Below are 23,439 nucleotides of genomic sequence, written 5' to 3' on the forward strand. Positions count from 1 at the left end.
TCTGTATTCAAGTTGTCACGTAACGGCGAACACCACTTTCTGACTTCCTAATTTATCGAATTAGATGTTTCTAATTTCTTATATTGAATACTAGCTTCTCTATGAACATAAAGCATTCAACGAAAATGTTGGTACAGATTTTTTTTCGTTTGAAACCGGTGCTTTACGTAATAGGTTTTCATCGCACTGATATTTCTGTCATTTGCTATAATTCCGAAAAAAAATGAAAAGATTATATCCTCCTAAACTCACTCTGAAAATAAGATTTTGATTTATTCGAGTAAATTGCGTTCAACAACATTCCAAAGTCTAGATTGGCCTGTTGAGATGATAAATGACTCGAATCCGTAGGATGCAACATTAAATCAGGGTAATCTAACGCACTCGCGTGTTTGCAATATTTTCATTGCATTGTGCAAGTAAAACATTGCTTCTTATTTATGTAATAACATAATTATCCATATTATGTACTATTTAAAATGGTATTTGTGAAACATTTCGTGTAAAACTGGGTCTTGGGATCATTATCTCAAAATAATGAAGATCTTGTGAGCTTGTTGCATTGCCTAATTATTTTTCAGATTTCTCAAGCAGTTTGTTCATCTTATTTAATTTTTATTCAGCATTTTATTTAGAGTACTTCAACCATCGATACTATCCTGCCATATACACATGTGTTTCAAGATGTAGAGGTATAGTTCAAATGAATAAAACGAACAAAATATGCTGGAGACGTATTCAATTATATTTTTAAATTAAATACCGGTAATATTAGTTTTATCTACACAAATGCCACGTAACTTTATATACAGCAAGCTGTTTAATTAATTGGAGTTTCCTTTTTGCATAACTAGTGTTTATATTGAGAATATTTCCTTATTCTGCGAACCATAAATAAAAAAGTGAAACTTTTTGCCAGCATATTGTCTGTGGTGATAGCATGCAGGTTTCTAGGCTGTATATATTTTGACCTTTGAAAGTTAAAAGTGCACTAAAATATCACTTGTACGAGAACGTAAAAAATGAACAATACGGATACAAAATGTCACCTTTCTAAAGGTTGATTGAGACATAAACAGAACATATTTTTTTCAACCGACTATTTGACTTTCGAATTCCTTAAAGGATTATAAAGTTTTGGTATTGGAACTAAAAAAAAAACTTGTTGGCAGTATTAAGTAAGTATCGTAACATATTATGTCTCATTATTCAGATTATATTATCGCTTCGAGGAATCAAATTACAATATCATTATGTCACACGGGCACGTAGGTAGATAAAGACTACATTTTTTACTTCCATTTTCAGCTAAGAAAAAAATAGCCTGGTTTTTACGTAGAATACAAAATAAATCTGGGAAGATAATCAATTGAAACAACTTTTACGAAGTGCTTTGCGTTTCACATTAATGGATATTCGCGTAAATGTCAGGTGTTATTAAGTACACGGCTGTTGCTATATCAGGGATTACTTCATACATACGTGGAAATACTGATGGATTATATATCTATCATTGATCCTGTCCGTTGCACAAAAACCGCTATGTTGAAACTACATTTAAGTCCATTCAGTTTGATTAATCTAAAGAATTTAACAATTGTTTTATGCTTCCGAAACATTAAAAGAAACAAAAGAAATTAATCCACATATCCGCAAACTGACATTGAATTTAGTCTATTGAACAATTAACATTGAAAACATAACACGATCAAGATTGCTTATAAAATAATTCTAGGACCTCCAAACGTTACGTCGAGGTGGGTTACTTGTTCCTGCTTCAGGCTCGGCTTTCATTAATATTTTCGCTTAGTTAAATGAACACCACTGCCGAAGCGGGTGCAGTATTGATTAAATTTCCGTTCCAAGGTGTCCGGAATGAAATTGCGAAATGCATCAGTAATTTATCACGCGGACCGGGACGTTGGCGTCCGGCTTGATTTCATAGGATATCAGTATTTCCCCCAGCTCATCCGTAACCGAGGAGAAACTAAACGGACACTGATTTATTACCTACTTTTATTTATAGCGTAACACAATATTTATCTTCAATATTAATCTGCCATAGAACCATCAAAACTTGTATTTCAATTACAATTATTTGATGATATTATTGCTAAAAAATATTTAAAAAATCATAAACATATGTCACTATTTTGAATGTCAAGGTCAGACTTAAAATAATTAACGTCAGGTAAATACCCGATTGACGAGTTTCTGGGTAGGCCATTTATAGAGAAAATACATTAAAAAAATAATTATGCTAACGAGAAGTAATTCCTAAGTTTGTAAAAATCTTACACCAAAAAATATTCACGTTTTCGCACACACTGACACCTCATTGGCAAGCGGAGACTGAAAGTAACGTTAAAGCTACGATTGTGAAGTCGGAATATGCGCGTGCGCGTCGACGCATGCGCTCTGCGCGGTTGTGCCGGTTCTACTAAGGCAGCTACACAATGATAAAAGCGAAGCCTTTATGCAACCTTCGGATTGAAAGCCACATTTTTGTGGTCAAGCGCGATCTAACGAAGATGGCGCAAACGATCCACCGGTGAAGCTACAACTCAATTGACCTTTCGAAGGTTTGCGTTTTTGAATGGTTGTGTAACCCCCGTGGGTCGCCTAAGGTTGTATTCATTTGGAAATAGGTGTGACCTGTAGAATACTTTTTTGTTCGTGCTAATTAGGAATGGCGTGTTTGTCACATTTATTTGAATTCCTTTAAGATTTATTTCGTCTTGATTCAGACAAATTTTAATTTTGCATTTTTATATGATTAGGAATAGCAATAGTTTCAAAAAGTTTTCCGCATTCATTTTGTTATTTGAGATTATTGTTTGATATAATATTAAAAGTGCTACCGGAATTCTAGATCACAATGTAATTGAGCTGTTTAGACTTAAATTCTGTTATTACAGACTGTATATTTATTTTTAGATGTCTGACTCAGTATCCTTTTGTTTAATTCTTTCCAAAAAACAAATGAAGGTCTTAAAGAGGTTCTCTGTAGCCTTTCTATTCAGAAATTAACGGGGACCTCAGGATTCTGATGAATCGATGTACATAATGCTGATTCTATCTTCCCGTTTAGTTTAGTGGTAGGTATAATCATCGGCAAGGATATTGAACCCTAACCTTCACCTGCGCAGAAGTGATTTATTGGTTTATTGCCATAAGTGTACGGTGTACAAAGTGATCCCCACTCTTCCACCGAGAGCTCATTATCCGTGCCGATAACTATAGCAAGCGCATCTGCAATCTGCATCTGCCATGCACGGCTTTCGATTCAGGCCGAAATTACTTTTTGGTTTTGAGAAACTTTCACAAAGCAAACCAAAAATACATCAAAGTACATCACTTTGTCTTGGATGGATAGTATGTTAAGCTGTCGGTCTTGCGCCTAATATATTTCCCGTCATGTCAGCTTTCCATCGGGCCATGAGAGCAAAGGAATGGAGAGTGCACCTGTGTCTGCGCGTTCGTACATGCACTAATTATATTGCTTGCACAGCTGGCTGATCTCCTTCAACATCCCTTATTAATATTATTATCCTACCTACCACATAAAGGCCCATAACTAATATCAGACGCTATTAAAAAAGCTATCTAAAGAAACCTGCATTTCGATGTCATTAACCTACAAAGGGCAAGGTCTAGACCAAAGACCCAGACACAGTACGTCTACCTGTGAAGTTTAAAGGGTCAATTCCCACTGAAAGAGCAGCGGCCGGCAGCGGCCGGCAGCGGCCGTAATTGCAAGGGATTGAGCGCGAGCGCGGCGGGCCGCGCGGCGCCGCGCGGCGCCGCACCGCGCCGCGCTCTTACATTTTCCGTGCTCTTACGGCCGCTGCCGGCCGCTGCTCTTTCAGTGGGAATTGACCCTTTAATTCTACATATTGCCTTGTAACGTATTGGACCAATTACTCATTGTACGCAAAGCGAATAGGACCTTATTAAAGCTGGACAAAGAACGTCTTTTAGAATTTACCAGGCACCAGCATTAATTTAAACATATATAAAACTTCTAAAGTGCCTACCTACTTTAGTGCCCATTTTCACAGATAATATAAACGTGCATTTTTTTAACAACTGATTATATAGGTTCTTTGAGAACGTGAAAATTCATAGTAAACAGTTGTAGGAAAACTGCATGTTTATGTAGTCGGCAAAATCGGCTTAAAAAAACAGAAGATTTGAATAATTCGTCGACTTTTAAAAAATGGAAGAAACTAATTAATTAAATAATTTAAACGGTTAAAGTAATTAAATGTACTTATTTTAATTAAGTAGCAACTACCATCCATGGAAGATGGTTTTCCATTTATGCGTGTAGTGTTTACACGAAAATGGTAAATGCTACGATTTAATTTGTTACAATTGCATTAGCCTAAACGCAGTTCTGTTTTAGTTTATTTATTTTGATTAAGCAGTGACAGTGATAAAATAATATAACGTTTTAAAATACAAGTATACCTAATTTTGTATGCATACAAATACCTACCTACATAAGCCATCGACACGGTAGGATTTTAACCTACAAGTTTTTACTGATCTAGATCGAGTAATAGCAAGTCTAACACCTATATAAGTTTTTACCTAAAAAACATGTTCTAAGAATCTGAATTCCTTACATGCCTTTGCTGTTACAAAACTTACGCAGTCGATACGTTTTACCAGATTATTCTAGTTATTACCAGATTTGGAAACCTCTTTTTTAGGGTTCCGTACCCAAAGGGTAAAACGGGACCTTATTGTTTTCGCTCCTCTGTCCGTCCGTCCGTCCGTCCGTCTGTCTGTCACCAGGCTGTATCTCATGAACCGTGATAGTTAGAGAGCTATTCACAGATGATGTATTTTTGTTGCCGCTATAACAACAAATACTAGAATTAAACAAATATTTTTAGGGGCCCCCATACAACAAACGTGATTTTATTGGTCCGTTTTATAAATAATGGTACGGAACCCTACGTGTGCGAGTCCGACTCGCACTTGGCCGGTTTTTATATTTTTACAAAATCTAATGAAATGCAATAAATTTTGTCAGCGCTCAATGGAATGTTTTATTTACAAAAAAATATATACAGAATCATATACAAGTTTATAAAAGAACATACTGTATGTAAAAGAGAGAAATTTGAATTATAATTAAATTACAAGACTTTTCGAAATGTTCTTTTATAAAAGCGAGTATTTCTCTGAAAAATCGCGACTGACAACATTGATATCATGCAGAGATGTCACGGAGTCACCGTGTCACGACGAGTGTCACGGAAAGTACCTGACACGCGTGTCCTTATCATAATCTAATGACACTTCCGCGTGGCGTGTCAAAAGTTTACAATCGTTTATCACACGAACGCATCGTCACTGCGCAAATTAAAGAAAGTTGCGGTGAATGCATTTTTGAAAGATCATTTTAGCTGGATAATAATTAGGTAATTAAATATAATATTTCTTTGCAGATTTGAGATAGATCACATAATTTGTTGCCTTATTTTGAGTCTAGTTGGACTTACTCCATCCCTTACGTATTCGAACAAAAAGTAGCTTAAAGCCTTCCTCAATAAATGGGCTAACGATCACTCAAATATTTTTTCTAATCTTTCTGAGATTATCGCATTCAAACAAACAATTACTCAGCATTTATACATATTAGTATAGGTTTTCATCCTAATTATCCTTCTTTTAGCTCCCCGATGCTTAGTAGGTCTCTTACATCAAATTGCTGTTCTAATGAAAGATTAAGATCCCTTCCTCAACCGCTAATCTCTCGCTGATTGTTTCCGAGTTACAAACCCTTGCGACGCAAGATTTGTGAAAACAATCTCGTTTACAATATCTGCTGTTATAAGCGATATAGATATACAGTTAAGATATATCCTCTTGTAAACAGTTGTGAAGCTACGTACCTACAAACATTCGTAAAAATGTCACCCACACACGTATTTGCTCGATGCACGACACTCAGTACTGACAGCACCGAGAGCTCGTCTATACTCATGCGTGTGTGAGTGACATTTTTACGAACGCAAGTAGGCAGCTTCACAACTGTTTATAAAAGAATATATCTAAACTGTGCTATAGATATGAAAACAACTGGTTGGCTCCGAAACAAATGAGTCGCACGAGGGCGTTACTATGGTTTCATGGGGTGCATAACAGCCGCCATTTCCCATAGCAGATTGCACACATACGGAGAGTGAATAAACATAGCCGAATATCGTATTTATCTTAGCTATTTGATATGAAAAATAATAAAGTACTCTATCTATACTTATATAATGAAATGGAAACTTTTTTGTTTGTTTGTTTGTTTGTACCCTAAAGGATCCGAAAACACGCAACCGGTTTGAAAAATTCTTTCATTGTATGAAAACTACGCTCTCTCCGAGTAACACAGGGTATATTTTATTCCGGTATGAGTAGTAGTTCCCACACTAATTTGTAGTTTAAAAAAAAGAAGACCCTTAACCACGAAGAAACCAAACTGCGAGCAGCCAGTAAGAAATTGAAAATCCTGGAAAACCACAGAGCATTTCGCGTTCATTAGTCGCTTGGGAGTACTAAACTAACAAGTCCGTCTACGTGGAACTTCAGTAAATTGTACGTAAATGAAAAAATATAAGTTTTAAAGCTAAAAACTTATAGTGAGCGGTCGCTCATAAGGTATGTGGATTTGAATCGCAGAGCATCGGACAGAATGGCCGGCGATCTTCGCGCCCTTGACTTTTAAAAACAGCATGTAATTACAACGAGAAGTGTTGTAAGCTGCGTATTATATTTTGGATTGCCGTGGAATCTTTGTGAGAATTTTTATTTGATAGCTTTTGTTGGGTAAGTTAGTTTTGAAATAATTGGAGAAAGCATTTATACGACAAACACCTATGTCGATATCAACATAACCCCTGTTTACTTAAAAGTATTTCAGTATAAATATTTATTTACTGCGTAGAGCTACGCTAAAAGCAAACCTTTTAAAAAATCTGCAACCTCTCTAGGATAACACACAAACATTTGGACAAGTGCCAACGAAATTCGTTCATAATTCATAATTTTTCAAAAGAGCCTTTGCCGGTTCGCGAGCTTTTTAATTTTTCATGCGTCATTCGGAACACAAAAAGTATTCGGTCCCGGGTGGTTGAATAGGCAACCTGGCAACCTGACATTGTGTGCAGAATGCATGAAGGCGGTATATCGAAGGCCGACGATACTGGCTAGTTCAAATGTCACTATGCGAACTGGCTGGTCCGGATGGTCCATTGGCACACGAACACGTATAAATTATAACTATGCATTCCGAATTTGAATATTCAACGTTGATGGCATTTTTGCTCAATGATATAGATGCCAATAAAATTTGCTGCGGATTAGTCATTCGGTAGATGTCGAATAGAGTCATGTTTTATCTTTTTGGACAACAAATTATAGCTATTATTTATATATTACCTAAAATACGCGTATAATCTAGGTAGGTACATATAATAGCTATTCTACTGATCAGTTTTTATTGTTTTTAAACAAAACATACACGTGACTTAAGTCACATATGGACCTGCAAGTATCTCCAAAAGTTGTCTTACCATTTTTGATTCACTGGTATTAACATAATATGTCCTCTAACACTTTGGAATGCATTTTAGCATACAAACATTTTATTTTAGATCATTCTTGATTCCTTGATAGCTCAGAATATCTGTGCAATATCGCAACGTTATTTAATTAATGAGATTCTCACAGGCTCTTGAAGCCAGTCAGCAAAAAACATATCCTTGTGCCGTGGTCGGAAACAGGGCGGATCGTTACATGTATCCATAAATAAGAACATTGACAGTACAATGAAAGACTGAACATCGTCGAGTCATTGTTGCGAAGGATAAAAAAGTCAATTTCAATAAGCTAAGAGGAAATGCAGATTTGTAAAGGTCGGAGTATACAGAATAATGTTGAGTGTGCAGATGGTTTTAATACATGAAAGTAACGGGTTGCTTGATCTCAGAAGCTGTTTGTAGATATTTCCATATTGTAGTTCTACAGGGCTACTTCTGAAGAATTCGTGAACATGTTAAACAATCTATCTGGAATCCTTTATTTCTGAGACAAAATACCCTAATAAACTGCTCACCTACACGTCTCAAAGTGTTATAATAACCTACCATGATATACAATTAGCTATGTGTTTACGGTTCTTTTAAAAACCTGCAAGTAAACTTGAGACACATCCTCATACAATTCAGTAGCTCAACATACATAGAAAGACTTCAAAACAAAATAAGGTTTGAAACATAAAGTTCGTTCGACGCAGTACTCATATTCGGTGTACTTAGACCTTAATATGCGAAAGTGGCTTTGTTCAGCGAAAGGCTGGCGCAGCGAGCGTTGCTAAGAGACACGGATTGTACTATTGTGAAATGTTTTTTTTGGAGAATAATAATATTCATGGTATTTTGGGTGATGTCAATCATTTATCAGAAATATCCGTCTCATTTATTCTATATATGCCTACGTAGGTACGTTGAACGCACTTTCTTTGGGAACTAGTAGTCCGATTTGAGAAATTGTGTGTCAAGTAGCACATTTTCTTAACGAAGTCTATAGCTACTATAGGCTACTTTATATCCATAGTTGTCTTTTTAGATGGACAAAACTGAGGGAAATAGCTGATTGATGTTGAATGATGTGTGTGTGTTAGATGGTCATTCAGTTTTATGACGAGACAATAAGGTTGAAATTAAAAGAGAAAAGCTTTGTCTTAGATAGAGGAAAATAAAGACTGGAACAAGCACATTTGTCATAGATTTAGAGAGAAATATGGGACAATAAATGTTTGTAATAATTGTAGGTATAGCTTACGATTGTAACCAGTCGGTTCCAAGTCAGCCTCAAACGGTGGAGTTGAGTACTTTTTACTCCTACCTGAAATAAAGAGAACAGAAGAATTTATTATTCAGGTAAAGAAATGGAATATTATTTATGAACATTTATTACTTAAGCAAAGAGGTTCCTAGCATTGTAACATTGGTGTTCTTTTTCAAGTAATTAAAGATTAAAACTCACAGGCAATTATTTCGTGTTTTCGTTGGTCTATTTCAGCCTCTTCATTCATCATCATTCATACTGCGTTTCTCACCTTCTCATCACATGCACGTACCACTACACATTTTTTTGTCAGTGGTGCTACTTTCAGGCTGCCTCTGAAGTTCGTCATTCGTCTCTTTTTTCATTCTGGTTACCCCACAAAATCATCGGCACATTTAAGACACCTAAAGCAATGAATGAATAAAAATCTCAATCTATCACAATTTATTATCGAAGTCTTCAACAATTTAGTGATACTTGACCTTTAAGTTAGGTTTAAGTTATGATTCGTTTCGCCTATATTTTTATAACTAGAATATTGAAATTGATCGGTTACTAAAGTGATGCTGAAAGAGGATAATGTTTATTGTAGTTTTGAAATATTATGTGGTTTTTCAATGGAATAGGTTTGAGTAACAATAGAAATGCAAGTGTGTAGGTAATATATTTTTTTCAACATTTTAAAAATATTATAAGTTTTTAACAAATCCGCGGCAAAATTAAGTATAATCATTTCTAACAAATATTTTTATTAACTACACAATATCCCCTAGAAAACTTAACGCTTTCGTAATTAATTTAATGTTTGTTTTGCTGTATACTCGCAATACTATTGTTACACTGGTATCTAAGTAAATGAGTGTAGCCTGAACATTTTATTTGAAATACATAGTGAAAGTTTTGAAATATTGTTAGTTTTCTCATACTTGCAAAATAAAAACCACAAAAAACATTTAATTAAAAGTTTTTTGGTTTTGGCAAATTAACAACACGTAATTTATGAATTAGTAATGCAATCATGAAGTATTTATTTGAAGAGTGTCAAGACTATGGCATCACGCAAGAGTATTCAAGGTCATTTGATGTAAGGTCAAGCAGTAACCAAGGTTAATAAACGATAATATTCGAATATAAGATATACTACTCATCAATCTTAGTAAAACCGCAAGCGAAGCATAATTACCGAAGTATCACTGAGATCACCTTTCCGTAAATATCATCAGCCTAGCTATTTCCCAATTCAATTAGTTCTTAATACATCAGATCCGGCTGACCATTAATATTTTGGAAATACCCATTCAAGTTTGGAATGTCCAAGACAAAAAAATACCTTAATCATCTTTAGAACCACATCTTGGGACATTTGGTTCCAAAATGTTGTTTTCTATGAAGTGAATGAGCCATTCAGATGTTACTGATTTTCTGACTAAGAGCATATTTTTGCGGATTGACGATTTCAGGAGCAATTTCAGGTGCACTTAAAGTACTGAGAACGGGTTTAAAAACCCTACCAACCTACTAGTTCTCTTCAAAACAAGTTAGTCACTTAAAAAAGATAGAACGAAACTTAAGAAAAAAGAGAACGAAACTTTACTTGTCATATTAACTTGCCAGGATTTCGAATCCACATACCCAGTCTCTGAACGCCGTAACTACAAGACTATACCAATACATGGGTATCTAATTATAGTTCATTCAGTTTGAACTTTGACTTTCATGTGGCGCCCGACTCGTTCACATAATCGAAGTCTCACGTTTGGCACTAACCTTCATACCTCGTGCTCCAATTCAAACTTTATAAAAGGTTTTCAAGGATAGGCACTCGGTGACGTAATTATTGTCTTCAATTGAAGATTTTGAAACAGCAAAATAAATACTATTGAATACCGTGCCAGGAAAACTGTTTTAACTGTCTACGAAGCTGTCTGATAATATGATAAATAGGAAACCTTTTTTTCTTTGTTTGTACCCTAAAACCTCCAAAACTACTGAACCGATTTGGAAAATTATTTCACTGTTGGAAAGTTACACTCTTCCCGAATATAATTAATGTATTTTTATTTTATAGGCCAAATTTTTAAGCGGCTATAAAAGGAATTAGGTATTCGTAAATCTTTAAAATAATTTCCATTTCATAACGTTTTGTTGCTGAATTATGACAAACATCAGTACAAGCTGAATTAGCGAATGTAAGAACAATGTCCCCGTTATATAAGAATAGTTCCTACTAGTTCCTAGTCGGCAGTTAGCTTTCTAAGTGCTGACTAAGTTTGTGCGTCCAACGAGGAACATGATGTTGCAATACTGCTCTATTTCGTTCCTTTTACTATTGTTGGATTGCTCAAGCAATAACTCAAAGGATAGCTTAGTAAGAAGAGCATCATTAAAATGCCAGCAGCTTTTATAAGAACTTTTAAGTACCTACATAATCCATTGCAGATTTTCTACAAAATAAAATCCAGTAAACTGTAAAAGTGCTTTCCAAGAAAAGGAGTCCGTCTTTGACCATCTTCATTACAGCAAAATTCTGAGACCGCAGGAGTTATGACTTTTTGTACTCCAAATAAACGGGCTATTGAATAAAGCGTTTATTTCGCGGTTTAAAAGATAATTTTGTGAGCTAAGCTAGTAAATAGGGGCTCATTCCTCGCTCAGCTAGTAAACAGGCCACAGGCTTGCGAACACTGCGGGACAGTAAAAATGGGTCAGTGAGTTCTAACGACGCTCCTTTTTGCACTTTTTTGGCACCATCTTTCAATGCTGCTGAGTATAGAAAACTTGGCACGTTGATACGGTATCTCGGGGAAAATGTAGGGTGATAGTAGAGCTAGGTTCTCAAAGTTTAAAAATAATTACAATAGTTATTGTCTTTTAAAATACGTGAAACTAAATCCTTAAAAGTTGTGGAAAAGCGTATCTTATATAAATAGTCTTGTGTGTCAAAAAATATGTAAATGTAAAATGTAGGCTTCCTTGATTCAGAATCGTTAGCAACAAAACTAATTGATCAACATTTTTATTCTAAACCTAAATTACGTCATACGACCTAGAAAGCTTCTGAACACTTTTTTATAGCTAGAAAACGTGACTGAATAATGCATTCGTACCGAAAGGCTTCGGAAATAAAAACGCTTGTGCGTGCATACACGATCACGTAACGTTATAATTCAGTGCATAATTATGCATGCTCGCACCTGCATGCTTGTTTGTCCCGGTGAGCATACCAACCTCGTTTGAGTCCTTTTTTCATGCCACGTAGTGTAAACATTTTACCTTATAAATTGAGGGAGTATTTTCAAGCATGAGTGCGGCAGCAATACCATCTGCAATTCTCTTGAAAATACATGTGCATTTTTAACCGTCTTCAAAAAAATAGGGATTCAGTTGAACCTGTTCGTATGAATGTTTGTTCGCGATTATGTCCCGTTTGGCTGAAACGATTTGGATGCGGGTTTCAGCGTAATATTAGTCGGTTTTATTTATTTGTAAAAAAGTTTTTTGCATACCTAGGCATATAATTGCATCTTAAGCCATTAGTTATTCGAATACAATAATCTTCGGAAGCGATTAACTAACAATGTTAGCATTTTTGCGCAACAAACGCGAAGGTAAATTCAGTAATTAATTACTGCGCAAGGGCACTGAAAGTCAGTGCCATAAGTTCAAGCTCGGCTGCGGTTACAGGCCATTTGAGATAGTTGGCGGATGCACATTAGGTAGGTACAATTTAAGATGGTGTTTGCTTTTTGGTATAAGATTGAGGTAGGTAATTTAGGTAAGATGCTACGTCTAAATATGAGCAATACCAACTCTATGTGTGTAGTCGCGCGCTTAATTTGGCAAAAATATTATCTACTTACGATATTCGATTCGAATTTTGGTCAAACGATAGTCGATTTCGATATTCTTGATAAGAAGCGGACATGGTAACTTTTAGATCATTTACGGAAAGAGATAAATTAAAACCTGGAAAATTCGAGCTGTCTTATATTTAAACTGCATGTAATTTCCTGCCTAACTTGCTAACTTCAAAAAAAGTAAATAAGTCTTCTCGAAATAAAATGTTAACTTCATCGTTATAGTTTAATGGTGCAACTCACCAGAAAAAATCATCACATTTGTAAGTGAAATTAAGTTTACCTACCGATCACCAAAAAAACCTGTCAACTGCCGAACTGCCATTTACGTACAAAAAAGTGATTGATGCGTGTACAGGTTTGTAAAAAAACTAGCTGTATATGGCAAGTGATGGTTGATTCGTGACCGGTAGGTCCATGGAGAATAAAACAACGAGCAGAGATGTACATAACGCATAATCTTCATAGAAAGTAGCGCCCCGCAGGTGTTCAAGTGATGATCCTTACAAAGGGGGTCCTTTATGGAACCCACCCATTATATTATTTTCAAAATAAAATTACCAATCAATTATGTTCGACAGACTGGTTTTGATTTGACAAGGAACCCGAAAGTCTCGTTAGCTTAGGTTGCCTACCTACCATAAGTTGGTTCACCTACAAGAAGGCGCCTGACCTCTCTTCCTTATGTCATCTCTGTTATCTTTTCTTCCTCCGTGGGTAGGATATAGGATATACTTCGTTCGTATCTGCTCTAAATCCCACGGACTCGGTACCTGAAATTGTCTAGCTTGGTGCTATGGTAGGTGCTCATTGAACCGTTAAAATAGAGCGAAGTTTCGTTCAGAATTTGTAGTTTTAAAATTGGGAATACTTTTATCCGACAGCCAAGGAAGGTGATCTATTTCATTTTGTTTTGTCGTCTTACTATTTGGAAAGGCATAAGATTTTAAGTTAGTAGGTAGTAAAAGTGAATTAAAACCTCATATTAATAAGTGTCAAACCCTCTCGTGTAGTGCGGATTTCCAGCTTGTTCATGGTTTTCTATATTTTGAAGTTCATCATCCTCCTCCGAGCCTTTTCCCAACTAAGTATGTTGGGGTCGGCTTCCAGTCTAACCGGATCCAGCTGAGTACCAGTGCTTTACAGTGGCGACTGCCTATCTGACCTCCTCAACCCAGTTACCCGGGCAACCCGATATCCCTAGGTTAGACTGGTGTCAGACTTAATGGCTTCTGCCTACCCGTAACGACTGCCAAGGATGTTCAATGACAGCCGGGACCTACAGTTTAAAGTGCCATCCGAAACACAGTCATTGGTGTCTAAGATATACTTAGAAAGTACATACAAACTTAGAAAAGTTGCATTGGTACTTGCCTGACCTGGGATCGAACCTGCGCCCTCATACTTGAGAGGCTGGTCTTTTACCCACTAGGCCACCATGACTATATTTTGAAGTTAATCAATAAAAAAATATTCAGTTTTATTTTTAATACTATGTAAAGTGGATATGCTGGAAGATATTTCATTAGAAATCAGCAGTACTTTGTACTATTTTATGTAACTTTTTCGTCTTTCATGTGTTTGTTGTGTACATAAATAAATAAATAGCCGTGAATCGAAGGACATCTTACAGCATTATGTGTTCCGACTATGGCTCTCCTACCACTTGAAGGTATACCTACACATTAACCACAAACCAATAGTTAGATTATTAAAAATAATTAGTGTCAAACTGAGTTCGCTACTAATACTTCATACGAAGGTTAAGTATCTATTTGTCAAAATATTTAATTGAATACAGATGAGATTATCATCAATTCAAAAATCAATAATAACTTGCGGTAACATCGAATTGATTTTGGCAAAATTATATTTTGAAACAATTCAATTACGAAATTAGTAATCCGTCAAGGGCAAATTCGATACTCATGATAATAATGCTTTAATCGCTATGTTGTAATTTTAAGATAAAATTAAGTAGCAGATGCAAACGACGCGTAGACACTTTATGTAAAAATAATGGTCTAACTACTGCAATTCTAATTCTTTTCCGCACTTCTCCGAAAACAGCTCTATGACACTATTAGTGCAAGTGATTTTCTTACAGAAAATAGGAAAATGTCAAACACGTGTCGTCCACAATGCGTTTACATTGTGGACGATGCGTTATTTTTACTGACTACATGAAAAGGTCATCTCTGTATTTCCAATTACATTCTCCGCATTAATTTCCCTTTAATTTGCAATCTGACATGCAGCGTTTAATCCCTTACGACTAAATTACCGTAATTTAATATGAATGTAGGCTGCATACGGTACATTCATACATGTCAATTTGTAAAACACATTTCGGGGGCTTACCTGTATCGATAAACCGATAAACATTTACTGCGAAATCTGTATATGAGAGCGAAATATCAGATTAACAGCATCGCAAATATACGTAAATTGGTTGCAACTGAAAAGTGTTGCAATTTAAATAGCTGTAAATGTGTTTAAAAGTCGATATTTATCAAGTGGACCGTCAGTTTGCTCACAAATCGAGTTGAGATTATCTCGTGATTGCGTTATGGGGGACGCTCTGCTCTGCCCAGAGGATGAAAATAAAGTTTCAGGTAGCGAGAGATAGAAATTAACATTTTGCTGCAATCCGTTTACTGGTGCGAACGAATTTAATGATGCTTTGTGTTGTGTCCTGTTGAGTACGTTGAAATGAAATGTAAACAATTTTATTTTATAGTTACAATAAGATTTAATAATTCTAGAAAAATCTATGAGACCCACGTCTCATTTTCTTGTCAACATAAAACTTATTGAATAGTTGGTAAAGGATTAAATGTTGCTTGGATAGGTTTAAGATTAGCTATATTGATCTGGTAGATCCGCACCTAATTAGTGAAACCAACCAATAAGCTGAAATCACGGAAATAAATCACTAAAATCCTGGTCATTTTCATATTTATTGAGTTATAAAATATATTTTCGTATAAAACGTGTTTTATTGCAATCTGAGGTAAATTATTATTGAAATGTCATGTTTTATTTGTTAACGTTAATTTTCAGTAAAATTCGTCATCATCAGTTTTTGACTCTTATTTCCTTTGTATTTTACCTACTTCTCAATTTATAAAGCTTCTTAGATAGAGTCTTGATAATTAAGTATTAGTGTAGGAATTTGGTGGTCGTTTCTTGTTTTTTGTCGGTTTTAAATGTCAATAGAATATTGGTATCAATGACCTTCCAAGGTGACCAGTGAAATGTCACACGTATGACGATACTCATTTTCATAATGATGGTAAATTTCAAACAAAAGGTATGTGGACGTTTCTATTTCAATTGTTTTTTTTTTATATATGTTCTTCTAATTGATTTTTGTTTTGAAATCTTCGCTGTTTTGGAAACGAATACCCTGTACAAATAAAGTATGTACAATTATAAATAGTTAAGTAAAATTTAATTTATTGGCTCCGGATTTTTGGGATTTATATCTACCTACTACAAAACTGCCTAATGCGATACCTAGTTACCTACTATCTAGTCGTTTTTCTACATATTTCCAAGCCTTCCTTTCTTGAAGTTGATTGTAAAATGTATTCTGGGTAGACATTGTAACTAGTATCAAGATATCTGGTTCATTACTTGGTCTCCCAGTGCACCTTTAATCTTTATGTGTTGGTACATTATGCTTTTTTATTTCTTTTGTAGACATTATGGCTAGGGTCTACACCCTAGTACTGGCCAGTACTGTACTGGCCATGCTTGCCGCATTGAACTTTTCAAGGCGAACCTGTGAGGTGAAACACCTGGGTATAACCAGAATTTAGGTAAGGAATATAGGAGGTTGTATTGCTATTCCTCGGGCGTCAATTAAAGGAGGTTGGTTTTATTTTTTAAGATTAATAACGATAAACTCCTTTTAGGCCGGACGCATTGGCAAGAAAGAACCTTGCTTACTTTTTTATGACAAAGAAAATAAAGCTAAAGTGTGTGTTTTTTAGGTAGCAGTTTAAAAAAGAATACCAACTATACATATATAGCGTTATACCTATGTGGGATTATTTCCGTTGTTGCCGTTGGCAATATAAGCGGGGCCTGCAACTATAATCTATACATATAATAAATCTGTAGAAAAGTAATTTTTGTACATTGAAGAAATTGACAAAAAAAATAGTCAGCATGTTAAAGGATAACTAACAGAACCCATTTCCATCATTTTTGTCATTTTTGTCTGTTTGTCTGTTTGTCTGTTTATCTGTTTGTTTGTTCGGGATTCACGTAAAATCTACGAATTCAATGCAGACAATGCTTATATACAAAAATTCTACGTAACTTGGGGTATTATTTAGTTTTTGTTTCATCGAAATCGATTCACTCTATCAAAAGATATGATTAATTTTGTGAATTCAAGATGTAAAATATTACAACACGCAATCTGTTTGTCAAAACTGTACATTTGAATGTTGTACTTATATTAGTTGATCGGCTTATTATTAACCTTTACACAGAAAATCACACCTTCATAAGTAACTTCGGAAGAAAAAAAAAATATGAAAATTTTGTTTAGCCAAGGTTAAAGTAGCTCCATCTGTGGTAATCTGTGTTAAATAAAATACATAAAATTTGACAAAGGAGCGAGGTAGTAAATGACAATAAATTACCATACATTCTTTATAGAGGATTATTATTTCAACAGATGGAGTTGTGTATTTTCCGTAATTCACCATATTTTAACACGTAGTGTAATTTTTCGATAGACATTTCAATAGTGTTTGTCAGTTTGCCGTGCCACATCAAAATCCAATTATAATTATTACCTTGATGAAAGGAAAATTAATAGTTCTCAGCCAAATTTAAAACGGTGCCATCTAAATTATTTTTTGAACATTATGTCAAAAATGATGACTTTAGTATAACAATTAATTATCATTTAAAGTTACAGATGGAGTTCATATCAGGATTTTTTCATAAACATAGTTTAGCTTATCTTCCACTAATGTGGTGGCCTTAAAACAAATTACTTTGAGTGAGTAGTATTAAGTAGACCTTAATTATTTTTTCTGATGCAAAATATGTAAACTTAATCCTAGAAGAAATGAGGATCTGTCTCTCGCAAGCGCTGCTAAGCGTGAGGTAGGTATGTAATGTAGGATTCTGTAGCTTTAAGAACAAGCCCAGATACAAAGTCTAGATAAGAAATGGGAGCTTTCTCGATTTAATACCATACACACGTAAAATGCTTTATGCGTCTAAAAACGTACAAATTGCGCGTCGCATACCAGAGACATGCTTACTTTCAACTTCTGATCGCAAATACACTGGTCACGATTACGAACAGTCTCAGTAAGCCGAGCCAAGTCTAAAAAAAAAACACCTTTTATATAAAACTACGTTTGATGTCATTCAATCACAAAGACAGAATTGTTTTCTGTTGCATATCCTATCCACCTGTATCCTATCCTAATCCAGCATGCATTGCAGGTGTGCATTGCACAAAAACCAATGGTATCCTATTCGAGAAGTCAAAAGAGTCGACCTGCCAACGGCAGCTTCTGCGCTAAGCAAGTGTTCTTAATAGTACCATCAGAATTACATTCATCGTTGAATGAGGTGAATAAATTTTCAGAAACCACAATAACAGTAGGAGCCAAAGCATATGATCGCTCTGATTTGTTCGTTCATCAGATCTTTGAAAGTGTTTCGGTGGATACTTACTGTCGTCCTGTGTGACACAAAATATGGTATATAAACGTCCTCCGCAAGAGCGAAATTTTCCCGGTGTGCGGTAGTGACGCACAGTATACAACACTTATGTTTCTTTCGATTTGCTGGCTCCACCAAGAAATGACAAATTGCAAGCGTACATTATGAAAATCTTGGCAAAACTGCAGGTTTCAAGTACGAACACATGAAGTGGACTCTCACAGATACGTACATTTTGCCTATTCGTGAACTAATGCAAACATTTCGGTGGAGTCCCGGCTTAGGCCTCCCCCACATTAGGCGTGCGCGATCCTCGGGCGTGTGAGTAGCGCGGGCGCCGCGCGGGCGCCGCGCGTGCGTCGCGAGCGCGCTGCGTGAGCGTCGCGTTTTGCTGCCCTGCACCGCGCACGCGCCGCTCTCCTTGACGTTTAACTGCTAAGGCGTTTAGCGGGCGGCGGGGATAGCGGGCGAAGGGGTAAGAACGCAACTCGAGAGCCGCGTGCTCGCCGCGAGCGCGTCGCTTGCACTCTTCACACATGCCGCAGGGCAGCAAAACGCGACGTTCATGCAGCGTGCTCGCGACGCCCGCGCTACTCACACGCCCGAGGATCGCGCACGCCTAATGTGGGGTCAGCCTTACCATAGTGAGTAAGTGCACAGAAAATCCCCGTCATACAAGTGTTTCTCCCCAGTAGTGAAACTATGCGCCTGCTGATGATGATGACTCATTTTATCATCCATCCAGCTATTCCCCAACTATGTTGGTGTTGGCTTCCAGTCACCGAATCTGTTTGAGTACCAATATTTTGCTTGGAGCGACTACCTATCTACCTATCTTCAATCCAGTCAACTACACAAGCCGATATCCATGGTAAGACTGACAGACTTTCTGGCTTCTGATTAGTCGCAGCAGCTGCAGAAAATGTACAAATGACAGCTCTGTCAGATTCAAAGCATGTAGACATAGATTATAACTGTTTCCTGTTAAAATTACTTACGCACCATACGTAATAATTTTCCAAATTGGCTGACTGGATCCAGAGATATTCACAACGTCACAAACTTTACTTCTTTTGTTTAGATAAATGGTCACATCCACAACACAACCTTGATCAATGAATCTATGCGACTGCTAAGTGCTAATCCTAATTATACTGTCACGTGAAAGAATGCACCTACGGGATAAGTAGTATTTTGACTATTCTATATTGCCCACGCAGACGAAGTTGCGGGCAACAGCTAGTTTTGGTAATAAAATTGTTTGCACTAACATTATATTTTCCGCTCATCCAGTGCCCAATTATCAATGCTGCACACTGGTTGGTTAAATTAAAACGAATGCAACGAGTTCTCATGCCTTCGTTTTGTTTTATTTAACATCTAATTTCGTGCAAATGTCAGATGCTGACCTATAGCCGTGACCCGTCATTTTCTGATAATCCTACGTATGAAAAAAGAAAGATTACGTCGAAGAGGTAGGAGAGGTCTATTTTTACATTTTTCGTCATTAAACCTGTTTGGAAATAAATGTGTCGCTTTATTTTTTTAATTCCTCAAGTATTAGATAATCAGGGGATTTTTAGAAGCATTTTTTTAATGACATCTTGCGGTTCAGCCTAGGGTGCTGTTTAACAATCACTTCCTTGTGGATGCCTACGATTTAAGGCCTCCAGGGATTTTAACCAGGGGATTTTAGGAGAACTGAGTATCTCTTTCACTACTTTTACTTTTAATATATCATCAGTTGTTTAAAACTCTGGTAAGTAAAGGGCAAGCAATGTTTTTTTGGGAGTAAGGTTTAATGTAATTATTATTTCTTCTGACATTCTTATTAGACAACAGTGATAATAAATAATGTGAAATATATTCTCATTTAGAACTAAGTGATTCGGTGCAAAGGCTAATTGCAGTGGAATCACGATTAGCTAGGTACTGCGTGCATCTTGAAGTGCAGTAATGATTGGCGTCCGTACGAAATATTAACGAATTGATTTAGATGATGGTGTATACGTTAAAGAAACACCTATTAGATACCTACTTATATTATGAAGCTGGAGAGTCGGTATCTTTATTTATATCTTATCTTTATAGCTTATCGTATCATTATTTATAGCTTATCTCTGGAACTACGAGTCCAGTTCAAAAATCTTTTCAGCGTTGCTGTAGGCTACTTTTTATCAGGGTGCAGCGAAAGCTAGTGAAACTGTAAAGTTTTCTTCAAATGAGGCGTGCGTAGCTATAGCTATACCCACACACAAAAAAAATGTTGCGTCACTCAGATTACAAAGCCATGAACTAAGAAATGTTTTTCAAGTTTCTGATTATCAGTTAACATTACCACATTTTTGGTTTAGTAAACGTCCTTATCAGTGAAAGGCCTAACCGCAGATTTCAAATATTTCTACACATACGAGTATATACCTATAGGTATTTCATATTTCCTTGAATGAGTGAATGGTGAAGGAAACATAAAGCAACTAAGCAAACACGTGATAACAAATTGACATGAATATGCAATTTTATATTTAAGTTTGTCTTTTTCGTGGTTTTTTGTCCAATGTTGACTTTTCACAATTAATCAGACTGCGTAGGATTTCAAAAGCTAACGACCGCATGGCAAATATTTGGTCAAACGTTTGACCTAATGTTTGTCCGTGTGTACAATATTTGGGTCGCGGTGTCTTTGACATCTTTGAGTACGCATTGCGTATTGTGTACTGTATTGACAAATGTTTGATCGTTGTACGTTGGTTCTGAGTTTACATGGCCATTCAAATAAGTTGCCTAAATTTTAATTGGTTCAAAACCATCCTACTTGTATAAAAATCGGTACTTACTGGTAATTTAAAATTAATATTCAGTATAACCTACGTAGCTGATGAAATTGAGTTTAACCAGAGTAGGTGATGGAAACTTTGACTTTCGGTCCTTATTATAAAATATGTTAGTCATGGTATAGTCTAGATCATAGATAATAATGCGTACTGTCTATCAGATAGCTAAGCGATAAAACATTAGTCATCACACATTAAAAAATACCTTGAGTATCATAAATAGAATCAATCTGCTCGCTCTCCACACTCTGCAGACTATCATCTTCTTTAATCTCCTGCTCCTCATTTAGATCCTGGTTCTCTTCCTCCAAGTTTTCTTGGTTCTGTTCTTCTTCTTCTATTTCTTCCTCTAATTCTGGCGGTCTCGTCGCCGGGACATTTGCCATCCTCACCGGCAGTATGTCGAGGATCGAAGGCGCCCTCGGCACGTTACTCTTCAGCCCCAACTTCTTCTGGATAAACGCCTCCAGGATCTGCTTGGTGATCTTGTTCTGTCTCTCCAGTTCGTGCAAGTCTGCGGAGAAACGAGAATTCAGATAAAAATGACTGCGCGATATTTTTTTTGACATTTTTGCATCTTCTCTCGTCAATTGTTTTATGACAACAGAATTGGGGATCAGGATTTTAAGTTCCGACGTCATTTTTATCTGGTTCTCCCTTCTCGGGGACCGAAAAATGGGCTAGCTATATAATATAAATACTTATACATAGTTATTGTTAGGTACTTAAAATTAGGAAATGATTTTGGACAGGTTATTTAGATAGAATGGCATAAAAAAACTTGTTTTTGAGGAGGAAAATGAATTGAAATATTATAATAAGACTAATACATTATCAAATACTGTTTATGTAATAGAAATAAATGTGTATCAATGTATCAACTTAAAAGTAATTAACGGCTGCTGCGCGCCGACGACACGACACCTAAATAAAGACATATCTCACTTTCTAATACAAATTCAATTTATTAATAATTGATTCCAATGTCCATTGAACACTGATATCAAAAGCTATTGTTCTTCCGATACAAATCTAAAACTCTTTTAATGGAGATTTCTTTTTGCTTTCTTCGAACATTTCAATACACGTCGATAGCATCAGGAAACAACGCAAGAATGGACACAAAATGGCTACTAAGAGCAAACGGAGCTTCTTACGACGGCTGTTAGCATCATTCATTACAACACAATGGCTATATCACCCCTTAATTGTTTTGCCAATTGTCTACAATCTCTGAATGTACGGAAATCGTGCTATTAATTATAGGGCGCAGTAAGGACAACTTAATTGCTTAAGCTACTTGAAACAGATGCACCTTCAATTGTTTTTTTGGGCGAAAATGGCTCAAGGTCCAAAGGGCTTTAATGGTGTATTGTTATGAATTAGTTCCATTTCCATATGTGAAGGTCGGAAGGTATGTTCTTTGTATGTGATTGAAAAATTGCGGATAATCAGATAAAGATCCTAAAAGTTCGCCTTGAATTGGTTTAACATAGGTAGGGACTTCCACAATATGTTGTAACTTTGACCTTTCCTCTTTGAGTCAGTGAAAAACTATGGTTCGTTTAACTATTATACCAATTGCACCTAACTCTATACAGCTTATTACCTAAAAAAATACAGAAATTGGATTTTATTTATAACGATACATACCTGGTAGTATGCATACATTTTACTATGAAAAATAAAGCATGTCTAGGCGTGCCAAACGGGAAAGTTTGAGGTGACTCAAAGGTGACGTTACTAAACGATTATAATTTGGTAAAATAAAATAACCCATTTATCGACCACCTAGATGATCTTCAATCTATGACTCTAGTATTCTAGAACTCTATTTAGGTGCAAAAAATAAGAAACTAAAGTACGTATCATGTTTCTTTTTACGGCTTACTAGGTTCTGATGAAAGGTCAAAAACATACCTATTCCTTTATGGTTTATTTTTAATACCTGATAGACACGAGACTTTTCCATTGAATAATAATCACTGGTAAGGTAACTAGGTAAGTTATTAGGTTGTTTATTGGAAGCTTTATTTTTGTCATAGTGAAGTTGAACATAAATAAAATAGATAGAAGTCAGTGCGTCGTCCACCTTATAATAAAACGTGGTCCTAAGAAATTACCTACCGGCTTTACAACTAAGTAGCTATTACCATTCGTCTTGAACAAATCTTGATCAAATAAAATCACAT

The 23,439-nt window shown here is 35.9% G+C and overlaps 1 protein-coding gene across 2 annotated transcripts in view; it reads right to left on the reverse strand.

Annotated features, from left to right (window-relative positions):
- The window catches only part of LOC124635237 (low affinity immunoglobulin epsilon Fc receptor), a 78,372-nt gene that overhangs the window by 17,541 nt on the left and 37,392 nt on the right, over nt 1-23,439 (reverse strand). Inside the window, exons 2-3 of one of the 2 annotated variants that reach the window (XM_047171092.1) lie at nt 21,453-21,761; nt 8,851-8,913 (exon numbers count right to left, since the gene is read on the reverse strand). In XM_047171092.1, coding sequence (XP_047027048.1) covers nt 8,851-8,913; nt 21,453-21,761 — 372 coding nt within the window. The remainder of the gene's footprint in view (nt 1-8,850; nt 8,914-21,452; nt 21,762-23,439) is intronic. The other variant, XM_047171093.1, reaches the window with a different exon arrangement.

This window comes from Helicoverpa zea, chromosome 12 (genome assembly GCF_022581195.2).
Source record: "Helicoverpa zea isolate HzStark_Cry1AcR chromosome 12, ilHelZeax1.1, whole genome shotgun sequence".
NCBI classification, from domain to species: Eukaryota; Metazoa; Arthropoda; class Insecta; order Lepidoptera; family Noctuidae; genus Helicoverpa; species Helicoverpa zea.